At 43.6% G+C, this 20,562-nt stretch overlaps 1 protein-coding gene across 2 annotated transcripts in view; it reads right to left on the reverse strand.

Annotated features, from left to right (window-relative positions):
- Positions 1 to 20,562, reverse strand: part of LOC309561101 (6-phosphofructo-2-kinase/fructose-2,6-bisphosphatase 4-like) — a 113,317-nt gene that overhangs the window by 66,452 nt on the left and 26,303 nt on the right. For both annotated transcript variants that reach the window (XM_082264844.1, XM_082264843.1), the window contains exons 3-6: positions 14,752 to 14,848; positions 13,350 to 13,416; positions 8,705 to 8,779; positions 4,897 to 4,953 (exon numbers count right to left, since the gene is read on the reverse strand). In XM_082264844.1, coding sequence (XP_082120970.1) covers positions 4,897 to 4,953; positions 8,705 to 8,779; positions 13,350 to 13,416; positions 14,752 to 14,848 — 296 coding nt within the window. The remainder of the gene's footprint in view (positions 1 to 4,896; positions 4,954 to 8,704; positions 8,780 to 13,349; positions 13,417 to 14,751; positions 14,849 to 20,562) is intronic.

Here is a 20,562-nt window from a genome sequence, read left to right on the forward strand (position 1 = left end):
GTGCATGTGTCTGTTCATGTATACATGTGTATGCATTTGTGTTTGTACATTCGTGTGTGTGTGTGTTACTTTTAATCCTGACCCCCCATTCCTGTACTGTCAGAACTGCTTTTTAGGGCTTGTTTCTGATAGCAGCAAGGGCTGCTGCTCCTTCAAAAACCAATCCTTGTTTAGATCACTTTTCAGAGGCATTTGGCAGGTGGTAAAGAGGCAATATGTTGCTTCTCACCTCCTGTTTTAAGCCCGGAAATGCAGCACCACCACACCGCAACCATGCACACAGTTGCAGGGTGGTTGCAGTGCAGCCCCATTCACCCTGGGTATACCTCCCGTTGCAGCCACCACATGTGTACATCCCCAGATGCTGCCTCTGCAGCTAAAGGGGGAGCAGATGAGGGTAGTAAAGACAGCTCAACCATGTGGTTTTACTGCCCCTCCAACCTGACATGTGAACAAGCCCTGTGTGGATGTGTGCTGCGTGTAGGGCTTCAATGGGCTTCCCTACCAGCAGAAATGCAGGGAAAAAAGTCCCTGACCCTTTTTTTTTTTTTTTTTTTAAACTTGTGCCGCACCCAAAGCACCCCATGTTTGCCAAAGAGCAGAGCATTTGTCTGTGTCAGGAACGAACACGATTCTGCGCGTGTTCTGCGATACACAGTAACGTGAATCAAACCTTGGGCAGGGTTGCCTCAAGACTGAAAATACTTTTCAAGGTGGCCCCGAATTAAAAAAAGGTTGAGAAACACTGGTTTAAAGTCAGTTAATTGATACTTCTCCCTTCAGAAAGCCTATGTGTAATATGTGGGTGGAGCTCTTGCAGTCTTCTCAGCCACCACAAGACATGCTAGGCAGCCCAACCCAAGGATAGTGGAGCATTTCCTCATTGCTCCGTTGTTTATTTTTGCCAGAAATCTAAGCTAGCCAATATATATATATATATATATATATATATATATATATATATATATATATATACATACATACATACATACATACATACATATATACATACATATATATACACACACACACACACACACACACACACACACATACATAATATATATATATATATACACACACACATACATACACATACATACATACATACACACAGTGCCTTGCGAAAGTATTCAGCCCCCTTGAACTTTGCGACCTTTTGCCACATTTCATGCTTCAAACAAAGATATAAAACTGTAATTTTTTGTGAAGAATCAACAATAAGTGGGACACAATCATGAAGTGGAACGAAATTTATTGGATATTTCAAACTTTAACAAATAAAAAACTGAAAAATTGGGCATGCAAAATTATTCAGCCCCTTTACTTTCAGTGCAGCAAACTCTCTCCAGAAGTTCAGTGAGGATCTCTGAATGATCCAATGTTGACCTAAATGACTAATTATGATAAATAGAATCCACCTGTGTGTAATCAAGTCTCCGTATAAATGCACCTGCACTGTGACAGTCTCAGAGGTCCGTTTAAAGCGCAGAGAGCATCATGAACAAGAAACACCAGGCAGGTCCGAGATACTGTTGTGGAGAAGTTTAAAGCTGGATTTGGATACAAAAAGATTTCCCAAGCTTTAAACATCCCAAGGAGCACTGTGCAAGCGATAATATTGAAATGGAAGGAGTATCAGACCACTGCAAATCTACGAAGACCTGGCCGTTCCCTCTAAACTTTCAGCTCATACAAGGAGAAGACTGATCCGAGATGCAGCCAAGAGGCCCATGATCACTCTAGATCAGGGGTGGGGAACCTTTTTTCTGCCAAGGGCCATTTGGGTATTTATAAAATCATTCGGGGGCCGTACAAAATTATCAACTTAAAAATGTGTCTGTTATATTTGGTCAAACATTTAATTAACTCACCCGTAATGTGATGGCTGCAACTGCTTCTCTTTGGTGAGGTGTGTGATGTTAGCTGGTATTGATGATGTTGCTACTCGTAACTGGTTTTCCAGGTTTGCGTCGGTCAGTCTGGAGCGCAGTTGACTTTGTGGTGGTAAGTTTTGAAAAGAACTGCTGGCGAGTAATGCTGGTGGGCATAGCTGGCTGGTACTGCTGGCGGGTACAGCTGGCTGGTACTGCTGTGGGTACTGATGGCTCAGGCTGGTACTGCTGGCTTGTACTGTGCTGTTGGTACTGCTGGCTCAGGCTGGTACTGCTGTGGGTATTGCTGATTCAGGCTGGTAATGTGCGGTAGGTACTGCTGGCTGGTATTGCCTTGGGTACTGCTGGCTCAGGCTGGTACTGTGCTGTGGGTACTGCTGGCTGGTACTGCTGGCACTACTGGATAGTACTGCTGGCTGGTACTGCTGTGGGTACTGCTGGCTGGTACTGTGCTGTGGGTACTGCTGACTCCTGCTGGTACTGCTGTGGATACTACTGGCTCTGGCTGGTACTGCTGTGGGTACTGTTGGTTCTGCTGACTCTGGCTGGTACTGCTGGCTCTGGCTTATACTGCCGTGAGTACTGCTGGCTCTGGCTGGTACTGCTGGTTCTGGCTGGTACTGCTGTGTGTGCTGCTGGCAGGAAATGCTAGCTAGCAGCGGCGCCATGCTGGAGGAAGAGGCGATGTTTCCTGTATTGGTCACAGGCGGAGTGCATTTGATATCACTCCTCCTGTGACTCACTCAGACTGTCACAAGGGAGCTGGAACTATACAGGAAGCATTGGCTTTGTTCTGACAGATCAGCTGAGAGACACAGACTCAGCGGCACGGGGGGCCGGACCAAATGACTTAGAGGGCCGCATACGGCCCCCAGGACGTAGGTTCCCCACCCCTGCTCTAGATGAACTGCAGAGATCTACAGCTGAGGTGGGAGACTCTGTCCATAGGACAACAATCAGTCGTATACTGCACAAATCTGGCCTTTATTGAAGAGTGGCAAGAAGAAAGCCATTTCTTAAAGATATCCATAAAAAGTGTCGTTTAAAGTTTGCCACAAGCCACCTGGGAGACACACCAAACATGTGGAAGAAGGTGCTCTGGTCAGATAAACCAAAATCGAACTTTTTGGCAACAATGCAAAACGTTATGTTTGGCGTAAAAGCAACACAGCTCATCACTCAACACACCATCCCCACTGTCAAACATGGTGGTGGCAGCATCATGGTTCGGACCTGCTTTTCTTCAGCAGGGACAGGGAAGATGGTTAAAATTGATGGGAAGATGGATGGAGCCAAATACAGGACCATTCTGGAAGAAAACCTGATGGAGTCTGCAAAAGACCTGAGACTGGGATGGAGATTTGTCTTCCAACAAGACAATGATCCAAAACAAAGCAAAATCTACAATGGAATGGTTCACAAATAAACATATCCAGGTGTTAGAATGACCAAGTCAAAGTCCAGACCTGAATCCAATCGAGAATCTGTGGAAAGAACTGAAAACTGCTGTTCACAAATGCTCTCCATCCAACCTCACTGAGCTCGAGCTGTTTTGCAAGGAGGAATGGGCAAAATTTTCAGTCTCTCGATGTGCAAAACTGATAGAAACATACCCCAATGGACTTACAGGTGTAATCGCAGCAAAAGGTGGAGCTACAAAGTATTAACTTAAGGGGGCTGAATAATTTTGCACGCCCAATTTTTCAGTTTGTTAAAAAAGTTTGAAATATCCAATAAATTTCATTCCACTTCATGATTGTGTCCCACTTGTTGATTCTTCACAAAAAATTAGTTTTATATCTTTATGTTTGAAGCCTGAAATGTGGCAAAAGGTTGCAAAGTTCAAGGGAGCCGAATACTTTAGCAAGGCACTGTATACATACACACACCTCTCTATATCAAGCATTGCTTTCATGGATTTGTGTCACATTGCTATTTACATTTGGCGTTTAGTTTCTATGCATTCATGCATTACCAGAGCTCTTTGGACATATTTACGGACAGCACAGCCCCCACCGTAAGGCAGCATTTTTACATTTCCTGGAGTTGAGCTGTCATTCCTTGAGTTACTGACCCAGCATAAGCATGCAAAGTCAATGGCAAGTCAAAACTCAAATTGCATGCGTGCTCAAGGCCAGTGGTTCAAAGCAGTGTTTCTCAACTGGAGCGCCATCTGGGTTCTCCCGCGGTACTACAAGCACAGGACCCAGTTTGACCTGGATCAGCATCAAGAGTCACCTTAATTAGGGTTAGGGACAGACCTCTAATCAGATTTGGGGGTGGGGGGGTAACTGATGTGAAGTTCATTTCCCCAAGGCGGTTGTGTGCATGGTCTCAGGTTGATAAAGAACATTTTTTTTTTTTAAACATTTCAGGACTTGGGTGCCTTGAGATTTACATACTTGTAAAGGGTGCTACACAATTGAAAAGAGAAAAGAAAAAAAAAAAAAAAAAAAAACACGCAGAGGAAGTATTAAGGTTATTGGATCAGCATGACAGCCAGACGACTAACATTTTCAGGACAGGTCAGCTATGGTAGCCTACATGTTACCCTTGATAAGTTTCCTTAAAGCCATCTTGACCTTAGTAAAGGGAAGGCGACCATGCTGAACCAATAAGGACTATTGGTTTGCACGGATCATGCTTATACATAGACAGAAATTGGGATGGACCTATCAGTTTGCTGATGGCCTTTAGTTTGCATATCAGCCTAAAATGGATCCTGGTCCAGCCTTAACTGCTTTAGAATATGTAGCCCTCGGGGGAATCCAGAATCTGGCTGTGTCTGTGTTGCACAATGTACATTAGAAGTAGATGGCTTATAACCTACACAAGATAGGCTAACCCTTATACAAGAAGGTTAAAACCAGCATTTGGTATAGATAGATATAGCATGTACAAGAGAGTTAGAATTAACCATTAAGTAAATCTTTATGTAAATCTTAATCCCTTCATATTTAAAAAGTATGAACAAATGGAAAAGATTGACTATACAGCTTACCACAATGTTCTCCGCAATAACTTCAGGGTCAACACATACCGACTCTACAAAGAACGTCTTTATATGTAAAAAAAAGGGAAGAAAAGAGACATTTTTAGTTCATAGCCATTTCGAAGCAAGTCAGATATCACTGTAGGCCCCTTTCACATTGACGGACTGATTAAGTCCGCCCGTCAGTTTTTCAGGTGGACCCGATCGTATCATCCAATACTCTCTATGGAGTGGCAGATGTCAGCGTACATGTGTCTGCTGATACCCACCTGACATCCAAGCTGGTCAACTAAAGACAGATGATGGAATTGGATCGAACGACAGTCAGATTGAAACAGACAGTCCTTCCCATTTCCATTAGACAGAGTCAAAGAGAACAGCATGCTGTGTTCACACTGCATCAGTGGAGGGGATACTGACCCACCATCTGCCTGCTCAGTGGGGATCAGCGGAGAAATCCCCCGCTGAGTGGGCAGATCCGCTGGCAGACTCAGAAAGTGTAAAAGGGGCCTAAAATGGCCATTAGAAAAAACTTGTGGGATTTTAGTGAACATTTGATTTGCATATAAAAACAACGTTTCCAAGGAACTCTTGCTATTAAACATTTAAGCAGTTAGCAAGCAATTCAACTTCAGACCACCTACCCACTATATGCATAACCAAATATCCATTGGTAACTACCCTACTAAAATAAGGCTATTGTAAATGCAAGTTGCTCAAGTGTCAAGCTAAAATGTAATGGCTTCAATTATTTCTATCCCAAAACAAAAAAAGTGACTTTAAATTTCTGACAGTGTTTAATTGCAGCCTTTGCTTTTTTGTTCCAAATGCAACTGCGCCCTCTATCACAGGAACAGAAAAAAATGGTATTTTTGTCATTTACCATAAAATCCATTTCTCTGAGTTTGACGGACACATTGCTCCATAAATCATAACTAGTGGGTTATATTGCCTCCTCCAGTAGGACTAGGCAGAACAAAACCCCTGGCTACACCCATGGGTCGTCTCAGCTGGTATATTACCCCCCTCTCTGCTCTAGGTAATCAGTGTAGTAGCCAGCAGTATTCAAAGTATCTGAACTCCATAGAGGGGTGGGTACTGTGTCCGTCAATGAACTCCGAGAAATAGATTTTACGATAAGTACAAAAATCCCATTTTATTTTGTTAAGCGACAGACACAGCGCTCCATAAATCATAACTAGTGGGATGTCCAAAAGCAGTGCCAAAAAGGAAAATGGGGGGGGGGGGGGGGGGGGAGAATAACCCATTGCTAAAGAAAAGAGCCCTTAACCAGGACACAGGAGCCCTGTATGAAAAATAAAAAAAAAAGTTTAAAGAAAAAAAACACCCCTCAAGAACAGCCCCTCTTAAACAGCAACCTGCAAAATTTTGTGGCCAAAAGAAGCATCTGCAGATGCCAAAGTATCTACTTTATAGGATTTTATAAAAGGCATGCGCGGATGACCAAGTGGACGCCTTGCAAACTTGCGATATTAAAGCCTGATGACAGAAGGCCCAAGAAGCACTCAGCGCCCGAGTAGAATGCGGTGACAGTGAAAGGTGGAACCTGACCTTTAATGGAAATTCCTTGGGATGAGCCGGCTTGGGACACAAGGAAGACAACACAATCTCCTCATTGAAATGGAAGTCCGAGACAACTTTGGGCAGGAATGATGGACAGGGACAAAGAATCACTTTATCCCTATGGACATCTAAATAGGGACTGCAACAGGATAATGCCGCCAATTCCGATACCCTACGGGCCGAGATAATGGCCACCAAGAATCTCACCTTCTGGGATAATGTAGGCAGGGGAAATCTACCGAATTTTCCCGAATGAAGGTTTCTTGAGAACTGAAAGTACTAAAAAGTGGCAGCAAAAAAGAGACCACACAGGTGGAGTCACATGTTGAACCCCCTGAATGAAGGTACGAACTAAAGAGTGTGTGGCTAGGGGGGTCACTAAAAGAAGATTGCCAAGGGTAGACACCTGGCCCTTGATGGCACTCAAGGGCAGCTTCTGATCAATGACCTGATGAAGAAAGGTTCATGAAAAATCGTTCTTGTCAAACCAATCTATTAACCTTCTATGATGAAGTGAGCTGCCACCTAGATAAAGGAAAGCCTGTGGATGTGGTGTACCTGGACTTCGCAAAGGCCTCTGACACCGTTCCCCACAAACGCTTACTGTACAAACTAAGGAAGGTAGGTATGGATCATAGGGTGAGTTCCTGGATAGAGAACTGGCTCCAGGGGAGAGTCCAGAGGGTGGTGATTAATGGGGAGTACTCGGATTGGGCGGGTGTGGAAAGTGGGGTCCCCCAGGGTTCTATCCTTGGATCAATCCTGTTTAATTTATTCATAAATAATCTAGAGAGGAGGGGATATCTAGTACAATCTCAGTATTTGAAGATTATATTTGCATTTTTTCCACTGAAATACTGTGCTCAATAGTTGTGCCAATATCACAGAGCATAAAAAATTTGAACTATCACCAGGTTGTCTACTTTCAGAAGATATAATTTTTGTTTTTTTTTTTAACTGAATCTTCAGGCCTTAAATCATGTTTAAAAAAAAAAAAAAAGGAAAAATGGCAGCGAAAAAGGTTATAGTGACCAAGTCTGACAAAAAGTGACAAAAGGCACATCTGAAAAGAGGAGAAACTCTTCATTTCTCACTTCTCCCGCATCTTCAATATCGGTTGTCTTCATGAGCCACGCTGGCTGAAAAATCTTTAGTAGCCAACACGTCTGGGGGTGCTGAAATACCCGTGTGCAGGAATTCCCTTATTCCAGCCTCTGCACCACTACAGGACACAGTATTGGCATAGGCGTGGAAGGAATCTGATCATGTATCCAACACATCCGAACAAGGTTTCGGCCTGCATTGCTTGTAAAGACAGAGATGGGTGGCAGAAGGAGAAAGTATAAATTTGGTTTTAACCGTGGCAGTCACTTTAACCCCTTCACGCCTAAGGGTAACTTTTTACCCCCAGGACAAATTGGGCTTTCATTTGGCGGTAAATGGTAATAGATTTGATCATCAAAAAGGAAAACAAAACAAATAAGTAAATAAGGTTTTTAAATTTGGCTGAATGTTTCTTGCTACTACAAGAATTTCTCATTATGGTTTTTACCCGTAGTAAAGCCTAGAAACATTAGGGCGCATTTTGCTTTTTTTTGCTTTTTTCTCCTACTTAAATACATTAACACACCAACTTAAAACAAAAAAAAGGGAAAGAAAGAAACACAGGGGCTTACTGGGGTGAGCAAATCCGAGTCTAACACTGCAATCAGGTGACCTGGAATCTGAAATTTCAGGTCGGCTCGTTCGTATGCAGCCCCAATAGCGAAAAAAAGAAATAAAAAAAAAAGTCTAGTGAGGCCGCATATATGTGTTAGGTCAGCATTAAGGGGATAAACAAGCTGCTAGCATGCTTCAAACAAGTCTCAAGCAGTGACAAAGGATACTAGCTGGTTTATAGCGACAGTGAGCGCTCCCACTGGGATATGTGTTTGACATCTAAACTGGAGGAGAAGAGGTGCTTCAAAGACTTCTAAGCCATCTAAAAACTTTGCAAGTCAAAGTAAAAAAAGTTTGCTGTACACGCGGTTCTTATATAAATCAAAGCCTATGTGTACAAGGCCTAAAGATTTAAGTGTGGGGGGGGGGGGGGGGGGGGAGGGGCAGAATATTAATAAACCTGGATTGGGATTGGATTGAGAAGGGTGAGAAACAAATGGGAATATAAAAATGCAGCTCTGCTCACTACGGTATATAAAATCAAGCACAAAGCCATGATAAGAAAACAACTCACTTTAAATCCATGCTGATCAGCAAATTTGAGAATGGTCTCTCGTCTCTCCCGTGTTGTATTTGTTGCATCAAAAACCTGTAAAATGGAAAAGTCCATTGAGAAGAACCAAGAAACTAGCAATATACTGTATAGGAATACACAACAATGCAATAAAGGAGTTTCACACTTGCCCCTCAGTTTTGCAGACTCCGCATGCTCAGCGGCGGGGAAATCGCTCCACTGATCTTTGCTGAGCAGGCGGATGACAGGTCCATCTCTACTTACTGTGTAGAGCAGAGAAGGACGCAGTTCCGCTCTCCATGGGGAAAATGGGTGAAAAACCGCCAGTCCGTTCTCATCTGATCCGCCAGACGGATGGAAAATAGGACAACCATCCGATCCTACCCGCAAAATCCAGACGGATCGGATAGCGGCAGATGTCATTGGTCATGTCACCGCTAACAACCGCCGCTCCATAGGGGAGAGTGCAAGGTCCGATCAGTTCCACCTGAAAAAAAACTGACAGGTGGACCTGAGTAGACAGACCATGTAAAAGGGCCTCAGACTTGTTTCTGTGTAGCAGCATGTTTCAAATGAACCTAGCACAAATCTAATGCAGCAGCTGTCACCCTCAAGGAGTACACAGTGCTTACCATACTTACTGAGTACATGGTTGTCCCATTTCCATTTTTTTTTCTTTAAGGAAAAAAAAAAAAAGGAGGGGGGGGGGGGGGATTCTCAACGTAGATCTATATCCCAAACTTTTTTTTGTTTTGGATAAAATAAGGAAAGGTTAGATCCCCTGTCAGATGGTACTGCTATGCAAGACTCTGTTGGAGAGATTTCCCTTCATGAATATTCTAGACACAACCTTTTACTAGACAGAAGTGAAGAAAATCTGCAGCTGGGAAAGCAGGAACAATAAAAAGCTGACAGATATACTGGTATTTTAATGCTTAAAGCAGTTGTATACCCTGCTTGGTGATTTTTTTTTTTTCTTACAGGTAAGCCTAAAACAAGGCTTACCTGTAGGTAAAATGAATATATCCTAAACATATTCACGCTGCATGAAGTCGTTGACATCAGTGGCGCATGCGCTCTGAAGGTCCGGCATATCATGCCAGAACTTCAGCGCTCCTTGCTGGAACAGAGGGGTCCTGCGCGCATGCACGGGAGCGACTTTGTGGGTTTGGACAGCGTCGGAGCCCGGGAACCCAGAAGAAACACCAAGGGAAAATGTCAGCTCCCTCAGAAGTGACCAGGTGCCACTGCGGGGGCTTCATTCTAAGGTTTTTTATAATGTGCTAGCATGCGATGCATACTAGCACATTATACTATGGTCTTGCAGGTTTACTACTTTAAAAAAATAAAAATAAATTTAAAAATTAGGAAGAGGCTTTCCCCCTCATTTCCTAGGGACAACCTTTAAACAAAACAAACTGAAGGAATCTCTCAACAGAGCCTACAGTCGCAGTAAGACCTGACAAATGCTAATCCTCACACTATACAAAAGCAAAAAAAAAAAAAAAAAAAAAAAAAAAAAAAAAAGTTTGGCTAAACATGCTCTTTAAAAACGTAAACCACTGTCCGCTTAAATGGTCTTTCAGGCACACCACCATTCGTTTTTTAGGGCTCTAAAAATCCTGCTCCTTCCCCATCTTCTCTGTGCAGCACTACCAGGACAGACCACAGTGGCTCGCCGTGCAAGCGCTGACCAATCAGAATCATCCCAGTCCATCCTGGAAGCACTGCACAGAGAAGAGAGGATAGGATCGAGGATTTCCAATCTCCGAATCTGAACTGGCTGCAAGGGCACTGACAGCTCAGCATCGCTAGGACATACAATTTTATGTAACTTTTCTTCATTTTTTTTTTCTGTAAAAAAGGTACACACACGAATGCAGTAAACTCGCTATCAGTGATTCTCAAGTACTTTTGTATACTACTTGTAAAACAGGCTGTGGTGGTCTACAACAGAATGTTGTTCAGCTTGACAACAGATCTGCTTCAGGCATGTGAGAGACCCATGGATGATGACCAAAGAAAATACCAGGGTTGCCTATATCACAATAGCCACGTCTCACTTTGCTAAGGCAAGTCAGAAAGGCAAAGTAAAATAACCTTATAGCAGCCAGTTTAAGCCAGCGCCAAGTGTTCAGGAACTAGAGAGTTATGAAGGCACAAATAGAATTTAAGTTTGGAGTTGAAAAAGTGTAAGCCTAAGGTTCTGTCCTATATTATCCTAATACATGTAAAAGCATACAAAGGTTTAGCTTATCTGACCCAGAACCAGAATACAGCCTTATTATACAGCTTCCATCACAGTCTGCCAAGACCTATTTTGTTTAGTTACAGACTATAGTCAAGCTTTAGTTTACTTGATGGTAGGGCTCTATGATGATACAGAGAGCCAAGTCAAGGTCTAACCTACAGAGATCCGTGTTCTGAAAAGAACCATTTCAGATAGGACATTTCCAAAATTTTCTCCTACTACTGCATTACCAACATGGAAAACAATTAAAAAAAAAATAAATAAATAAATTAGTTAATGTGGTTGTAAAGGCAGAAGGTTTTTGATGTTAATGCATGAAGAAAAAAAAAAAAAAAAAAACCTGTGTGTAGCAGGCCCTCTAATACTTACCTGAGCCCCATCTCTATCCAGCGATGTACACTAGTGCCTCAGCCATCTTGGACTCTCCCTCCTGATTGGCTGAGACACAGCAGTGGTGCCATTAGCTAACTGATTTTGACAGCAGTGCGAGCCAATCAGGAAAGGGGGCGTGGCTGAACTGCAGCTCCGCGATTGATTCTGTTAAGCAGAAAACATAAGATCTCCATAATCCCGCTAAGTGAACGGTGGTCTACCTTGTTTACATAGGCAGACTGCCATTCTGCTTCTCCTGAGAACGATCGCCAGTGAACATCGGGTCCAGTACAGTTCCCCAGGGCATGAAATCACATACAGGTACGTTATTTCATGCAGGAGGGCTGCCCTGCTGCAGTATATCTGTGTGTAGCAGTCCAGAAGGGGGTTAAAGCAGTATTAAATCCAAAAGAAAAACAGATTGCAGCTTACCAATTCTTGAATGTGGAGACTGAATTTGCTTTTTTTTTTGTCTTATTTTCACCTGGTAATCATGGCCAGCAAGTCTGTTTTTCAAAAGAACAAGCTCTCTTGATGATGTAGCAGTTACCATGATGAGACAAACCATTTACCATTGACAGGGGTGCTTACAATTGATCAGCTTGTAAAACCTTCATCCCAGGAGTAAGGGGGGGAAAAAAAAAAAACCCACCACCTACACATTTTTGCTGTAACGGCTTATGGATTAAGAGCCCATTCACACTAGCGTGACTTGTCAGGCGACTTGTCAGCCTGACAAGTGGCGCTCCCTCGCGGTCCATTGACTGCTACAGGACCCGTTCTAATAGGAGCGACACAAGTCGTTCCGACTTAGAAAAAGGGTCCTGTACTATTTCGGGGCGACCTCGGAGCGACTTGCATAGACTTCCATTATGTGAAGTCCCTGCAAGTCGCTCCGAAGTCGTGGTGCACTGTAATGCACAAGTCGCCCCCGAAGTAGTAAGGAGTCGTGTCGCCTCTATGTGAACCGGCTCTAGGCTCTAAAAAAAATAAATAAATAAAATAAAAAGCAGGAGTTTGGCATCATATTGTTGTGTCTCCAAGAGCCCATTCACACTAGCGCGACTTGTGAGGCAACTTGTGTTGCCCCAGGTAGCTTGACATAAAAGCAATGTTAATCAATCAGTGCCATCTTAATTGGCACTACTGAAGTTGCTCCGACTTCAGAAAAGGGTCCTGTGCTACTTTGAGACGACCTGTGATCCGACTGTCCCATATACTTCAATGGGAGTTGCCTCCTTATCTTAATTGACACGACTTGTTATCAGACTTTCCAGGAAGAAGAAAGAGATTAGCCAGGCATTCCCCACAGACAAAGTCGCCAGTCTCTAAACAAGTCTCTAAACAAGTCTCTAAACAAGTCTCTAAACAAGTCTCTAAACAAGTCTCTAAACAAGTCTCTAAACAAGTCTCTAAACAAGTCTCTAAACAAGTCTCTAAACAAGTCTCTAAACAAGTCTCTAAACAAGTCTCTAAACAAGTCTCTAAACAAGTCTCTAAACAAGTCTCTAAACAAGTCTCTAAACAAGTCTCTAAACAAGTCTCTGGGCGACTTTCTGGTAGTGGTAGTGTGAACCAGCTCTTAATCTGCTAGTCTGACACTACCCTTCTCCCAGACTGACAATGTGCCTGTCCAAAAAGGAGCCCCTATGCGCTTTCATCCAGAGAAGGGCACCAATGCAGGCAGGGCACTAATACAGGCAGTGTGTTACTGGCCAGATCTTTAGGTGAAAACAGAAAAAAAAAAAAAAAAAAAAAAAAAAAAAAAAGAAAACACACCCCATGATATCTAAAATGTAGTCACCACATAAAGATGTAAAACTACAATACAACACATTTGGTATTTCTACTGCTTTAATGCAACAAAACAGCTGATTTTTTTAGGCAGCATCGTCAACGTTTTTCGTTTTGCAGATAAAAAGGTAAAGTTCAATGACTGGCCCTTACCCGAGTCTGGGTGAAAAAGACAGAAAATGCATATGCGTTTCATGATTGACAGTTGAAGACGACTTGTCTACTTACAGCCACATGCCCTCCTTCCTCTACGAGATACTTCCTGACATCTTCCAATGCCAATAGGGCACACTGTCTGTAGGAAATAAGGTACAAAGACTGTCAAAAGCATGCAACTTTTTTTGAACAAAAGCTGCAATTGAAAGATTTCAGACATACATATGTATTAAACAGCAGCAAACGGGATTTACCCGTTCCTTTTCTCTGAACTTTACAGCAACTGTTATCCCAAGTAGATCAGAGCACTGCTGAAAGGTTTCTGAAATAACAGAGGTCGCCCTGAATGAGAACAGAGGTGGCTTTGTGAGTAATCTAGGTCAGAGTACACAGGGGCTTGAGGGCTTCACAAGGACAATATCCAGCATTAAGGAAACTGCTTGCTTTTTACAAGTATGGTTAACTTTAGTACCAAACTAAATTGAATCAATCGTTAAACAGCTTAAAATAATCCAGTGACTGCTACCCCAATACAGCAATCTACAATGTCACATCCTAAAGGGCCGTACACATGACATATGGCCCTCCGGTACGGCAGCAGGTCAGACAGAAGCTAGCAAGTTTGTACTAAGCTTTAAAAGCGTAATCCCCTTAAAATTGCTAAACATTAGGTAATCGGTTGTTGAATCATTTTGGATTGTGAGCCAAGTCGTTTGCAGGCTCTCTTTACCCGCCTTGGATGAGAGATCCGTGCTCGAGTTCCCATGTATACAATGGGGGAGATACTTATTTGCAGATTTTGTAAGATTTGCTCACTTACAAGAAATTAAGTCTAAAAATTTTTTCATAGGTGTATTTTAACTACTTGGTGCCCGTGCCATAAACAAAAAACAGCTAGAGCATGGGCTTCCTTTGCTGGGAGGACATTAATGGACATCCTCCTGTTCTCACGCACTCTGATTGCCAAATCCTTGGGACTTGGCTGGTCACAGATTGGGGTAAAGAGTCAGACAGTGGGCCCTTTACCACGTGATCAGCTGTCAGCCAATGACAGCTAATCACAGAAGTAAACAGAACCCAGTAATCTGCTTTTTTTTACCTTCACGCTGTCAGCATGAAGAAAAGAGCCGTTGTCCAGCTAGCAGAAGCTGGTTATCGGCCCCCTTAGTGCCCTCCAGTGCCACCTATCAGTGTAAATGAGGAAGTGCCGTTATTCGGCTCTCCTCGCCTCATACTGTCAGAGTGTGAGGCGAGGAGAGCCGATCAGCGGCTCCTCCTCACAGGGGAGACAAGTAATCAGGACACTGATTAGTGCCTGATTACACAAAATGTAAATAAAGTGCCAATTACTGCCCACCATCAGTGCCCACAATCAGTGCCCATAGTGCTGACCATCAGTGCGGCATATGCCTGATGTAACAGAATCAGGAATTCTATTTCTTTATACCATATACAGATCAGCATTCATACTCACTTCCTTATTTTCTGTCCCTCTTCATTGTTGGGAAGGAAAAATTCAAAAGAACTGAAACTCTTCACAAGATCCCTGCGGTACTGCCCAACATTGAACACTGAAAAAAAAATTATATAATTCATCAAGTAATTTTTACCATTAGGTCAAACATATTACCACTTCTGCTTGCACACCTGTTTATCCATTATGGACCTGAGCAATTTTCAAAATGTCTGCTATGATCCGGTTTATCCAGCGATCATTTTTCTTTTACTTAAGATATGCATCGCTGGATACATATATTGTTGTGGAAGGACACAAGGCTTTTTTGTAAAAATGTTGCTGCAACAATTTTCCCGCAATCATTAGGACAATAAAAACATATTAAGACAAAAAAAAAAAAAAAGAACACTAAAAATTATTTTGGTACAAAACATTGCAGAGTTATTAACCACTTAAGCCCCAGAAGATTTTACCCCCTTCCTGACCAGGGCCTATTTTGCGATTCGGCACTGCGTGACTTTAACGGACAATTGCGCGGTCGTGCGACACTGTACCCAAATTAAATTGATGTCTTTTTCCCCAAAAACAGAGCTTTCTTTTGGTGGTATTTGATCACCTGTGCGATTTTTTGATCATGCGCTATGAAACAAAAAAAAAAAAAAAAAAAAGCGATAATTTTGCAAAAATATTTTTCACATTTTTTTTTAATCCCCCCCCCCCAAAAAATGTGAAAATCAAAATTTAACATTTTCAGCCAATTTTTTTTATGCTACATATGTTTGGGGGAGAGAGAAGAAAAAAAAAAAACTTTAGCAGTGAATGATCTGCCTGCACCGGACATGACGAGCGGGGCCGGTGCAGGCGCATTGTTTCCTGGGAGCGATGACGCTCAGCTCCCAGGAACCATCGCAAACCGGAAGTGATGGCACGGGCCACTGCTGAAGAGAGAGGAAGAGGAAGTAAGGGGAGTATATTTTCTTCTAAAACAAGGTAAGTAAAGAAAAAAAAAAAAAATCGTGATTATTCATTTATTTTTCAGGTGACACAGATCAAGCAGATGGGGCAAAGTTACTTTTAAGGGTGGAACTCCACTTTTATTAACCACTTTAATACAGGGCACTTCCCTCCCTTCCCGCCCAGGCCAATTTTCCCCTTTTAGCGCTGTTGCATTTTGAATGACAATTGCGCGGTCATGCAACACTGTACTTACACCAAATTTATATCATTTTCCCCCCACAAATAGAGCTTTCTTTTGGTGGTATTTGATCACCTGTGCGATTTTTACTTTTTGCTAAACAAATAAAAAAAAAAAGACAGAAAAGTTTGAAAAAAAAAAAAAGTTTTTTTGTTTATGTTATACAATTTTGTAAATAAATAAGTTTTTTCCTGCACTGATGAGCACTGATGAGACTGCACTGACAGGCACTGATGAGGAGGCAATGATGGGGTGGCACTGATGGGGTGGCACTGATGGGGTGGCACTGATGGGGCGGCACTGATAGGCAGCATTGGTGGGCACTGATAGGCGACACTGCTGGGCACTGATAGGCGGCATTGATGGGCACTGATAGGCGGCACTGATAGGTGGCACTGACGGGCACTGATGGGCAGCACTGGTGGGCACTGATGGGCACTAATGGGCACTGATAGGCAATAATGGGCACTGGTGGGCGACACTAAAGGATGGCAATGATGGGCACTTGTGGGCAGCACTGATAGGGAGGACACTAGTGGGCATCACTGATGGGGAGGGCAATGGGGGGCTCCCTGAGCCCTGATCGCCATCCCTGGTGGCCATAGTGGGCATCCCTGGGGTCATAGTGGGCATCCCTGGGGTCATAGTGGGCATCCCTGGTGGATCTAGTGGCATCCCCCCCCCCCCCCCCCCCGAGGGTCTGCACTGGTAATCAATGATCTGATTACCAGTGCCGACCCCCCCCGTCAGGGGAGCCGCCGATCGGCGCTCCTTTACTCGTGCCTGTCAGGCACGAACTAAGGAAAGCCGATCAACGGCTGTTCCTGTTTTACTATGTGACCAGCCGTGATTGGACACGGCTGATCACATGGTAAAGAGCCTCCGTCAGAGGCTCTTTACCGAGATCGGAGATGCAGGGTGTCAGACTGACACCCCGCATCACCGATCGCCGCTCTGGGCGCCCCCCGGGGGGCGCCCAGAGCGGTGTTATCCTGCCGCCGTCATATGACGTCCGGTCAGGATAACACAACCACATTCCCGCCGTCAATTTGTAATAGGGCGGGCGGGAAGTGGTTAAAGTAAAGTAGATTTTCTTCAATTTTGCGCTATTAGAGCCGGATCACACTGGGGCGACTTGTCAGGCGACTTGATCGCCTGCCATAGATTAGCACAGGACCGTGCTAATAGGAGTGACACAAGTCACTCCGACTTAGAAAAAGGGTCCTGTACTACTTTGGGGCGACCTGAAGCGACCAGCATTGACTTCAATGATATGAAGTCCGTGCATGTCACTCCGAGGTCGCGGTGCGCGCTGTGCACTGCGACTTCACAGGTCGCCCCAGCAAGTCGGATCGCCTCAGTGTGAACCGGCTCTTAGTGTGATACATGTAAAAAGTGTAAAAAGCAAACAAAAATTCGTTTTTTTTTTTTTTTTTAATATTAGCTAATAGAGATGTACAGCCAAAGCTCATTTAGCTGTAGATCTTTGGACCACAGCAGTGCAGTCCTGCACTCCTGTGACCCATTTTCAGCAGAGAGCTGTCTGAAGTCCGCTCTCTGCTGACGTCACCGATTCTGGATCGACACCTGGAACAGCCTCTCAGCGAGCCGTTGAGAGCCTGACCCGGCTACTCCACCCCTCCACAGCCCAGCACTTCAGTGAGCGAGGAGGGGGGCAGAGCTGTCAGAACTGAGCGATCCGCGGGGTTCGATCGCTCGGATCTCAGTGTAGAGGCGCTGGGGGACAGATGCAGCAAAGTATAAAAATCAGGGGAGAAAAAAAAAAAAAAAAGTTCCTCCTGTTGAACCCCCTAGTTTACTCTGATGGGAACAAATTAACTTTTTTCTCCTCCATTTAATTATAATTTTCCAGGTGTTTTTTTTTTTTTTTTTTTTTTTTTTTTTTAGAAATCGCCTGGAAAATTATAATTGAATGGATGAGAAAAAAAAGCTAATTTGTTCCCATCAGAGTAAACTAGGGGGTTAATAAAAGGGGGTTCAACAGGAGGAGCTTTTTTTTTTTTTTTTTATGAAAGTATAGGTTCCCCCCCCCCCCCCCCCCATTTATACTTGGGTGGATGCAGCACTGTCCCCTGGCGCCTCTACACTGAGATCTGAGCGATTGAACACCGCCTATCTAAATTAAGGGGTTAATAAAAGGGCTTCCAACAGGAGGAAATTTTTTTTTTTTTTTTTCTTTGAAAACACACACACACACACACACACACACACACACACACACACACAGTAAGTTGCAAAATGAATGTTTCATTGCAGCTTTCTGTATTCGGCTGAGCAATGTTGTTGATAAACATTGCCAGACTGCTTTTTTTGAGAGCTACTGCGCCGAGACCTTCTCTTTGTACTTGGCAATGCAGCTGTGATTAATCAGAGTTGAACTGCCGGGTACTGGGACAGGAGGGATCCCGGCAGCAGGGCAGAAGGACTAGACATACACTGTTTACAATCATGGCTTTTTTTGGCGGGTCTAGTACATCCAGAGTGGTCAACTCATAAAATGTTCCTAGTCGTATAGTATAGAATACAGGCTCTTTAGTATAGCGAGGATGTCCATTAGCATTAAAACTGAGCGATTGGCAACATAGCAGAAACCCCAACAGGATCATGCAAGAAGCGGGTCAAGAAAACCTGAGACTGTCAAGTCCAAAGTACCTTGCAGACGAAACACTGAGCATGGCTTAGCAGTGAGCATGAGTTGGGTCACCATCCTGCTTGGATCTCGTGTACTTTTAACTGTTGGAGTGCCTTGATGCGCCTTTTATTTTTATGCCCTTATGGGAGTCTTTTTTTTTTTTAAACCTAATAAAAATTGATCATCCTATGGAGTAAATTCTCTCCATAGATCTGTATGTGGTTCACTTGAGGGAGAAACCTAAACAGCCACCCAGGAGACATAGCCTTCCAATAGGATTTGCTGCCGATTTTAAGCTTAAAGCGTAGCTCCTTATTTTGAGAAAAAAAAAAAAAAAACAACATTACCATCTGGGTGATCTACGTATATTGCAAGCATTATAACAAACTGTTGTAGATGCCTACCTAGTGTTATTCTGAAGAAATCATTGTTTGTTCCTCTGGGCCTGCATCCCTTTAGACATGTTCCTAGTGGGAGTATCTCACCAAAAATGACATTTTTGCTGCAGGGGATGCCTGAAATCTGACTTGTATCTTAGGAAGACTTCTGGGAAAATTGGTGAGCCAATCACACAAGCAGAAAATTATGTTTCTGGGGTGTGGTCAGTACACATTCTGTGTACAGAAAAACTCTAGGTAGCCATATTGCATTTTCAGAAAAATTACAGCTGCTGCAGATTGAAAAGAAAATGTATTAAAGAGGTTGTAAACTCAGTTACATGAACACTTACCTTAGAACGAGCCCACCGCCGTGCCGCCGGGTAACCTCTATGACAGGCGACATGTCCAGTCGCCCGTCTTCCGGGATCGCGGCATCCGGCCATCTGATTGGCTGGAGCCGCGATGACGTCACTCCCGCGCACGCGGGAGCCGACGGTCACGGCACGGGGCTTTGAAGCAACAGCACCAGCGGCCGTTCCTTCAGAGCACATGCGCCAGTGACGTCACTGGCTGCATGCAAGGTAAATATCTCCTAAACGGTGCAAGTTTAGGAGATATTTACACTACCTATAGGTAAGCCTTTTCATAGGCTTAACTATAGGTACAAGTGTCAGAGGAGGGTTTACTTCCTCTTTAAGAACATGAAATTACAATAGGACTTGTGTCGCAGTTGTATACGCTACATTCCCTCCCCCCCCCCATGAAAGGGGAGTTACCCTTTAAGCTTGCTATGCTGTTCTCTAACAGGAGGCGGCATATTGAGTCGTAAGTCTGTCTGAAAGGTGGAGGTCACAGAGAATGCATCGGAGCAAGACTTTCTAAAATTTCAAAAGTGCACTATCCAAAGAGATTTAACCACTTGCCTACTGGGCACTTATACCCCCTTCCTGCCCAGGCCAATTTTCAGCTTTCAACACTGTCACGCTTTGAATGACAATTGTGCGGTCATGCTACACTGTACCCATATGAAATTTTTTCATTTTTTTCACTCAAATTGAGCTTTCTTTTGGTGGTATTTAATCACCTCTGGCTTTTTCATTTCTTAGAAAAAAAAAAAAAAAGTCAGAAAATTTTGAAAAAAAAAAAAAAAAAAAAAAAAAAAAAGTCTTATTTTCTGAGAGTAAATTTTGAAAATAAATAAAAAAAAATGTTCTCCTTCACTGATGTGCGCTGATGAGGCGGCACTGATAAGGTGGCACTTATGGGCACTGAGAGGCGGCACTGATCAGCACTGATGGGCAGCACCATCAGTGCCCACACAGTGCCCATAGTGCTGCTAGTCAGTGCCCATCAGTGCCTAGATGAGCAGGCACTGATTGTGGGCACTGATGGGGGGCACTATGGGTACTGACTGTGGGCAGTTGTGGCATTTTATTCCCCTCTTCTGTAATCAGGGCACTGGTGATCAGTGCCCTGATTACATTCCTTTGTGTTCCCTTACCGGTGTTCGGGCTCTCCTCTTCCTCACACTGCAGTCTCTGTGTGAGGAAGAGCTGGTGATTAGAGATGATCTCATATGTTTACATATGAGATCATCTCTC

The sequence above is a fragment of the Pelophylax lessonae genome (assembly GCF_965119305.1).
Source record: "Pelophylax lessonae genome assembly, chromosome: 8".
NCBI lineage: Eukaryota > Metazoa > Chordata > Amphibia > Anura > Ranidae > Pelophylax > Pelophylax lessonae.